The sequence below is a fragment of the Xenopus tropicalis genome, chromosome 8, assembly GCF_000004195.4.
Source record: "Xenopus tropicalis strain Nigerian chromosome 8, UCB_Xtro_10.0, whole genome shotgun sequence".
In the NCBI taxonomy this organism is placed as follows: domain Eukaryota; kingdom Metazoa; phylum Chordata; class Amphibia; order Anura; family Pipidae; genus Xenopus; species Xenopus tropicalis.
Window position 1 is genome coordinate 107,816,252 of NC_030684.2, and position 9,470 is coordinate 107,825,721.

The window sequence follows — 9,470 nt, forward strand, 5'->3', positions numbered from 1 at the left end:
CACACATTGGGGGCTGTATGCATGTTTGTGTTTTCTCCTTATGCTTTTTGTCTGCTGACTATGCATTTCTAAGCATTTAGAGCATTTTCTCCATGCACATGTATTTTTCATAATTCCCCTCTAGTTCTGGGTACTAGCTTCACGGGATATTACTTCTGGCATGTACTGGCACTGTGTACTAGCTTGTACTGACTCTGTGTACTAGCCCCGTACTGGCACTGTTACTAGCTTTGTACTGACTCTGTGTACTAGCTCTATTCTGGCACTACTCAGACACGGCTTGTTATTACTGACTTGTACTGACACCGTTCTTAACACAGCACTCATACTGCAGTGGCACTATTTTACCGCATTGGTACCATACTTCTTGTACTGTCCTGCATTAATATTTCTTCCTGCACTAACTCCTTTCACTAGTATGGCAGAGGGCAATTCAGGGGGCCCCTTTCCCAGGGGGGCTTCCAGCTCCTCCAAGGTAAAATTTCTCGCCTGCGCCAGGTGCTGTAAATGCCTACCTTCAGGCAGAAAGGAACCACTATGCTCCTCCTGCACCAAAACCACTACTGAAACTGCTTCCCAGGACCCTACTCCACCGGTCCAAGCTGCAGAACCCGGGGATGAACCTACTCGTGCAGAAACACACACTGCCCAGACACCGGCCATGGCTCCTAGCCAGGATCCTCCGTCCTGGGCAGTCTCTCTATCCACGGGCATTCCCAAACTGGCCGCATGTCTGGACAAACTCCTGGACAAGCTGGATCGGGAAGACTCAGACCTTCGTCCCAAATCCCTCAAACGTCATGTCCCCATGCACGCAGAGGACTACAGCGACTCCGAATCACCTCAACCATCAGCTGAATGGGACGGACAGTCACTAAGTGAGGGCGAAATATCCGATGACGATGACCTTGCCGACACCGAAGAACCGGCCAGATCTCCATCAGAAGCCGTGGACTCTCTCATTGCGGCAGTAATCTCCTGCCTCGATCTCAAGACCCCAGAGTCTCAGAGCTCAGCACAACCACTTTTCAAAAGCCAGAAAAAGCTACTATCCATGTTTCCTACTCACGAACAGCTAGACAACGTCATTCAGTCGGAATGGGACCACCCAGAAAAGCGCTTTCAAGCCAATAGGAGATTTCAGCGCTCCTACCCATTCCCTCAGGAAACCCTTCACAAGTGGTCCACGCCACCTTCAGTCGATGCACCCGTCTCGCGCCTTTCCAAGAACACTGCCCTTCCGGTCCCTGACGCTTCCTCATTCAAGGATTCCATGGACAAAAAGACGGAAGGTTTCCTCAGAGCCGCGTTCACAGCGGCCGGAGAAAGTCTGAGACCTGTTTTGGCATCGGCATGGGTTTCTCAGGCCAACCAATCTTGGTCCGACTCCCTTATGGAGGGAATCAACTCTGGCACCCCTAGACAGGAACTGGCGACCCTGGCATCTCAAATCAAAGACGCCAATGAATACCTGTGCAAAGCATCCCTCGACGCAGCTCAAGCCATTAGCCGAACCTCAGCTCTCTCGGTAGCGGCGCGTCGTTCTCTATGGCTCAAACTGTTGTCGGCCGACCTCTCATCCAAAAAATCACTAACCTCCATCCCCTTCAAGGGCAAACTCCTGTTCGGTCCAGAACTGGACAAAATCATTAGCCAGGCCACCGGAGGAAAGAGCACTCTACTTTCGCAACCAAGGAACCGTACCTCCTTTCGCCGAGGACGTTTCTTTCGTGGAAGACCGTCCAGGACATCATCATCCTCATCGTCCAGGGACTACCATTCCCAGTCCTCCAACAAACCTAGATTCCAGGGCCGTCCCAAATTCTCCTGGCAAAATAAGAAGCCCCAAGGCAAGACTTCCGACAAGTCCGCCACGGCATGACTACCTTCCACAAGAAATCTCCACCCCGGTAGGAGGCAGACTTCGCCTATTCCGAGACGAGTGGCTTCGCCTCACCGCCGACCCGGGTACACAACATAATCTCCTCAGGGTATCGGCTCGAGTTCGTGTCCAGACCACCAAACCGTTTTTCCATGTCAAGACTCCCTCCAGACTCAAACAAACAGAACGCCTTCCTCTCCATCATCCAGGACCTGCTGGACGAAAGAGTGATTGTCCCGGTCCCTTCGGGAGAAAAATATCGAGGTTTCTACTCCAACCTCTTTATCGTTCCCAAGAAGGATGGATCCTTTCGACCCGTCCTAGACTTGAAGCACCTCAACGCCTTCATTCGTTTTTCTCGCTTCAAGATGGAGTCTCTCCGTTCAGTCATCTCAGCCATGAATCCAAACGAGTTCCTGGTGGCCTTCTCTCTCAGGGACCAATCCTTCATCCCAATCCAGCCTTCCTGAATTTGACGGCGTGGAGATTGAGTCGATAGTCCTCAGACGAAAGGGATTCTCCCAGGAAGTCATCCGTACCATGATGGCAGCTAGAAAACCCGTCTCCTCCAAGACCTACCACCGAGTATGGAAAACCTACAGAGACTGGTGCAATCAGGCTGGTCACACCTTTCAGGACCTATCGGTCCCACGCCTCCTGTCCTTCCTACAACTAGGTCTGGACAAGGGTTTGTTGCTAAGCTCCCTCAAATCTCAGATCTCCGCACTATCCGTACTATTCCAGCAGCGGCTAGCCATACTGCCCGACGTGACCACATTCATTCAAGGGGTATCACACATTTGCCCCCCCTTCCGGGAACCTCTGCCACCGTGGGACCTCAACCTGGTCCTATCTGCACTACAAACACCTCCATTTGAGCCACTAGCCACCATCCCCTTGGCCTGGCTAAACTGGAAGACGGTATTCCTTCTGGCCATCGCATCAGCCCGCAGGGTGTCAGAAATCAGCGCACTGTCCAGTCAACCTCCATACCTGATATTCCACGAGGACCGAGCAGTACTATGGACCCTGCCATCCTTTGTTTCCAAGGTAGTCTCGGCCTTCCACATCAACCAAGACATAACCATTCCATCATTCTGTCCTCCGCAATCTCCCAAGGAGGTGGAACTACACTCACTCGACCCAGTGAGGGCACTCAAATTCTACCTACATCGCACCCGAGAAATACGAGCCACAACCACTCTATTCATTCTCCATTCCGGCCAACGGAAAGGACACCAGGTGTCCAAGACCACCATATCTCGCTGGATCCGGGAGGCCATACGCGGAAAATCTCCTCCCCTTCGCATCACAGCCCATTCTACCCGAGGCATAGGATCCTCCTGGGCCTTCAGAAACGGAGCTTCAGCCGACCAAGTTTGCAGGGCAGCCACGTGGTCCTCCATTCACTCTTTCACCAAATTCTACCAATTCGAGGTCTTCGCAGCATCTGACGCGCACTTTGGTAGAAAAGTGCTACAGGCGGCAATTAATTAGTCCTCCTATTGACCTACCAATCCGCTTCTCCCACCCTGAAATCAAGGGACAGCTTTGGTATGTCCCCATGGTCCCTGTGTCCCACAGACGACTGTTAGAGAAAAGGAGATTTTGTGATACTCACCGTTAAATCCTTTTCTCTCAGGGCGTCTGTGGGACACAGGGCTTCCCCCCCCTCCTGCTGGTACCTACTATACCCCATGGTCCCTGTGTCCCACAGACGCCCTGAGAGAAAAGGATTTAACGGTGAGTATCACAAAATCTCCTTTTTGGTGTTACTGCCATATGCTGGTGTTTCCCCTTACATGGTTTGTGTCAAAAGAATACAGAACAGGCTGTTATAAAACAAGTGTTCCTTCTTTTTTTTATTGCATTTGACACTTTTGGGATAATCGGCTTTATTATTATGGTCGGGGTATGATGGTATACAGTATCCCACCAGGTTTTATAACTCCATGTTTTTTCTTGCATTTTCTTTAGAGAAACGTCGGACAGTCTCTCAGTGCAAAATGTGAAGGGCTCGTTTAATTCCCAGAGTAAGTCAAATGTTTGGAAATATACCATGTTTCTGCTCACAGAAGGCAGATGAAGTTAGGGAATCAGCACTCATTGTTGGGTGCCCAGGAAGATGGTAATATTGCAGCAAGCAATGAGTCGGATCTTTTTCCATATATTCCCCTGCGGTGTTTTGGAAAATACTTGCTAACAGCACTTTGTAAACAGCTCATTGTGTACATTTGCGTTTAAAAAATGTCATAAATATTGTGCTGTACTTTGTATTGCAGGTCAGTTTGAGCCACACAGCGCAATAATTGTGCCAAGTGTCAGTGTTATAGCACCAGAAAAGCTATCTGCCAGTGCCAGGCGGAGATTTGAAACCCAGGTAATATCTCAACCTGAAACACATTGTTTTTATATAAAGCCACTTTTAAAATCACTTTGTGCCTGATTTTTTCCTGTACTTACCTGCTATAAGCTAATTCTCGCCCCAGAATACCATACTCATTCCTGGTTGAAAAAACTTGTGATAAATATTAATAGTGACGAGGGACATAGAAATAAGCATAGCAAGTCTGTTGGTTTATGGGGGGCCTGGGGCCCTATGTGCATTGAGAGATAGTTGGGGGTGCTCACTGCTGCATATTTTTCATTAAAACTTTTTCACTAATTGCTAAGTCCTTGTGTGTGCGGCTCTCTGTCCTTAAAAAAAAGTCTTCCTATAAATTGGGGGGGTATAAGGCAATAAACAGACTCAAGTTCTGCTTTTAAAGTGTTGGAGTAATTTAAATGAATCCATATGATCCAGTATGTGTGAAGGACAATGGTGTTTCCTTCAGAGCAGTCACATTACTGTGGCAAACGCTGGAGAACAAATAGAAACAATCTGTGTTTTTCCTTTTGCAGGTGCTAACAAAGCTTCAGACACTCATTACAAACTTCCAGCAGAGAAATGGTGAAATTGAAATTTTAGCAGTAAGTTTTTGTCTTTTACATATTCCATAACCATCAGAACAGGTACAGAGAGAAGCAGAACTGTGTATGTGACTTTAACAGAATAATATGGATTCCCAGTACTGCCTCATTCTATTATGTCTCACTGTGTCTTTGCCCATGCAGACTTTTCCTGGGACATCAAAGCAAAACAAAAAAAAATACAAGTTACTAGATATATTGCTTTAAAGGAAAAGTAAACCTTTAAAATAAGTGATTGTAAAATTGCTGAGAGTGCTATTCTCAGCACTTTTTTTATTCCAAGGTATTAAGGGTTAAAGTACTGTCAAGATGAATGAATTTTCTCACAGCGGCACCACCTGCTGGTCAGTTTCTGACCATGATGTAGTTGAGGCATTGTCAGGAGATGATCTTCTGATAACTTCCTCAACTACATGATTGTCAGAAATAGACCAACAGATGGCGCCGTTGTGACAATTCTGTCATCGACAGTAGTATATCCCTTAATATCTTGGAATTTAAAAAAAAGTTAATTGAAAAAGTGCTTATAATAGCATTTTCCTCAGTTTTACAATCATGTATTTTAAAGGTTTACTTATCCTTTGATCAAAGTTTATTAAAAAAAAAAAAAAAAAAACATTTTAAACATGCCTGTCTGTTTATTTTAGGTTGATCTGCCAAAAGAAACAATACAGAACTTGTTAGCTTTAGAGGTAAGCACACACTGTACACAGGATCAGTTGCAGAGACCTCTCCAGTGTTTTGGTCTGTTCCTTGATTTAGCATGGGGTGCACTCAGTAGAAGCCCATTATATTTATGCATTGGCAGCTTTCATTATCATTGCTGAACTGTATGTGCCACTTAGGGGATTTTGCTATCTCACTACTGGCCATGGGCGGGCTGAGGGGGAATATATATACCCCACACTATATTAGTGCACACAAGTTAAAGTGAACATATACCCAAAGAACCTTTTTGTAAAATTGCTCTTCTGAGCACTGTTGTGTGTGGAAATGAAACAGCCTGATAAGCATAATAAAGTACAGTATTGTGTCTCAGCATATCCGTGGTAGGGGGAATGCACAAAAATTGGATTAAAATGAGCCCCCATTATGGTATCCTACACCCTGGGCACCTAACACAACTGACATTTCTTTATTCTCTTCAACAGTGCGCAGATGAACAAGTCTTCAATGCATCAGTGAAAATGCTAATGTCTCGGCTGCCAAAACAGAGATACCTGAAATCAGTGTTTGATGAAATATACACCATTAAAATCGAAAAGCGGTAAGGAGTGTTCTATAGAGACTGTGATTAGGGATCATACAGCTATTTCTATTCATCGGCTGGTTTATTCCATTAATTCTGTAAGGGAAAAAGAAGTGGGTACACACAAACCTGCCTGTATGTTTGTGGAGTGTGGTAGGAAACTGATGGAAATCCACACAGACACACACAGAACATGCAAGCTCTTTCTCATGCCAGTACTGAGAGAATAACCATTGCTTGAGGGATTGTAGATAATGATAAGTGAGCTCTGTATATGTACTTAAAGGGGTAGTTAATGTTTTAATTACCTTTAGAATGATGTAGATACAGATATACTGAGGCAATTTGCAATCAGTCTTCATTTTTTAATTTTACGATTTTTGAACAAATTAGCTTTGGCATTGGTTTGAACTAAACAGAAAAGACAGGGGGATGAATAGGAGAGGGTTAGGGTAGAAAGAGAAGTCATAAAAAATAATAACATCAACTTGTTCTCAACTTGTTTTGGCTGCTGGGGTCAAATAATGAAGACCATCTGAAAAGAAGCTAAGAACAAGCCATTCTATAACATATCAAAATACCTTTGCATTCAGAAGTGCCCGTTTCATGGCACAGATGCAGCTATAAAGTCAACTTAATTTGAGGCCCAGACGTTAAATAATGACAAATAACAATTGAACAAATCAGAGCAGATGATAATGGGGCAAACTGGAGTTCATGAATATTACAGTTTATTTATAAAGGCCTAACATAATCCCAATGGATAGAGGGAGGGGAGCATATAAACTGGTACAACAGACCAACTACAAACATAAACAGAGACATGAAATCAGAGAACCTTACCCATTAGAGCTTACATTCTAAGGCTCTGGGCAGCATGAGGTATGGCTTTATGGCAGTATTGTGCAGTAAATGATAGGCACAACACTACGCTGAAATTGAAGGGCTGCAATGGGCACTGAAGATTTATACAGATGGAGTTAGGCTTAATATTCTATGAACACAATGCTCTTAGGCTACTGTCACACACTGGGATTATAAAAAAAAAAAAAAAAAAAGTTGGGAGCCAAAAACCTAAATGCCTCATTGTGGCTGTGCCAATATTTAGTAATTATATATTTTGGAGCGTAGGATAAGTAACAATGACTACTGCTATGTAAGACCCAGTGCCAAACTTGTACTGCCCGCCCTGCCGTTCATCTCCTAGTAGTGTCGCTACTGTGCTAGCAACCTTCCAGTGGGCCATAAGAGGGGTCACAGCCCCCGCCCCCTTGGTCAGGATAGGACTGAACCATTGTTAGACTGTGCTACATATAGACATATTTTGCATTGCATGGGACTGGCTTCAAGCAAAGCATATGGGAACTTTTAGCACTAAAGGATATCATTCTTAATTCCTTCTTTCCTGGATAAGGGCAGCCATATTTAAAGACAGCAGATATTAATATGGCTCTCTCTCACACACACACTGATTTATCTCTTGAACAATTGTGGTTTGTAGCCCTTGAGTGCAGATTGATTATATTGCATCTGGCGCACCATTTTATCTTACCAACTTGTATAGCAGTTTATGCACACCAGTTACCTCAAAACAGGTATGCGCTGTCTTCGGGTAATCTCACTTGCTGTGCAACTCTGCCTTAAGCAGGCAGGTACTGGGATATAGGGCCATTGTGGGTGGGGCTCTGTTGGCTAAACTGGTATAGTTTTCTTTCACAAACAAAAGTATCTCCTTTCGTATTTTCCTTCTATATATAAAAAAAAAAACAAAACAGTTTGTATAAAATCTCTTGTTTGTCTCCCTGCAGGGTTCCTGTGCTGGTACTATACAGTTATAAAGATGATTATTACAAGATCCTTTTTTAGTCAGAGATTGTTATGGACAGGAGCACAAACAGACTGATGCTTTACCTTTTGTTGCTGTATTTTTTTTTTTTTTTTTAAATATTTTGTATATATTTCAAGTTCAGTGGATTTATTTTTTTTTCTTACTTTAATCAACTCTTCAAGTGAAGAAAGAGACTTTATGTAATGGGTTAATGTTTGGCAACAAAGAGCCAACGGCTGTGCTTTGCTAAGTCCGAGCCCTCCCCCGAGGAAGTTGTACAATACTCAGAGCAAAACAGAAGATACTGGGCAGTTTTGTCATTTTTCCGTTCTGTACATTCCTGTTAGGAAAACTTTTATTAGCAAATATAAATATACACTTCTATTTTTGGCAGAAAAATGTCAGTCTGGTAAAGTGTATTCATGCCACTTGCTGGGTGTAAAATAAAAGCTGACAAGAACCAGAGGCCTCTCTATCCATAACTCTTACTGGATCTAGTATTGTGATTGTTCTGGAAACACTGAAGAGCGTTTGCAGAAGTGATGATCTTAATACTTTAAGGGCAATTTTACTTTGAAAAGAGTGTTATGGTTTGGCCTGTACCACCACCACCCCCCAACCAAAAACAAAACATTCAGTACAATATGGCTCTTTTTACTGTATCTTCCTGTAGATGCTAGCCATCTCCTATTCCATTCTAATATCCAAGCTGCTGCCTGCTTATTGGGGAATGTTGGACTGACAGAAATTAATCAATGGAGAAGCTGCAGTACAATAAATTCAAATACCCCATACAATGAAGGCCGTCAGTAAATTCCCTGACGATAGCATTGTGCCCAAAATCTTACCTTTGCAAAGGGGTATTTTCATATCAGTCTACAAAATATATTTCAGTTTAGCATACAGACACATTATATAAAAAAATAAGTGCTTTGAATATTTATGACAATTTTTTTACTGCTATAATACCAGCAAGTACATTTTCCCCTTTACAATGCCTCTGATGGAGCAAGATGGCCCCATACAGAATATGACAGTGCTACGACCTATGATTCAGTTTGGTCACTGCCTTTAGTGGGCTACAGCTACCTGACTGCCAAAGGACTCCATTAAGTTGGCTAAACACATTGCAATTACAATCTTTACAGTGACCATTGGTTGTGGGAAAGATCTCTCATACCCTCCACTAACATTCAGGGCGGAATCGTCAGATATGGAGGTAGAGACAATACAAATTGTTCCCCTATCCGACAATTCAGCCCCAAACACTTGCCTTTGTTCAAAATTTTTTGTCCCGCCCGATCAACGAGACAACTGATATCCAAGGCTTTTGCGATATTTGTCTCCTCGTCAATCCACCGTACACGCACCAAATATCTAACAAAACCTAGTTTTGTATGATAATATCAGTGCGTGTATGGGCCAAGCTTTAGGATCTCAGATGAAAATAACATCAACTGTAGTGCTTGTTTGGCACCGTGAGCTGACAGCAGCCTACATTTTTAGCCAGTGGGAATGGCACTACCACTGGCCTTCACTAC

The 9,470-nt window shown here is 43.8% G+C and overlaps 1 protein-coding gene across 3 annotated transcripts in view; it reads left to right on the forward strand.

Moving 5' to 3' along the window:
- Positions 1-9,079, forward strand: part of eif2ak4 (eukaryotic translation initiation factor 2 alpha kinase 4) — a 41,211-nt gene extending 32,132 nt beyond the window's left edge. For 2 of the 3 annotated variants that reach the window (XM_012968127.3, XM_012968128.3), the window contains 6 exons: positions 3,860-3,915; positions 4,165-4,262; positions 4,784-4,852; positions 5,500-5,544; positions 6,004-6,119; positions 7,910-8,389. In XM_012968127.3, the coding sequence (XP_012823581.1) occupies positions 3,860-3,915; positions 4,165-4,262; positions 4,784-4,852; positions 5,500-5,544; positions 6,004-6,119; positions 7,910-7,967 (442 nt within the window). In that variant the 3' untranslated portion in view covers positions 7,968-8,389. 3 annotated transcript variants of the gene reach the window in all.
- The last annotated feature ends 391 nt before the right edge of the window (positions 9,080-9,470 follow it).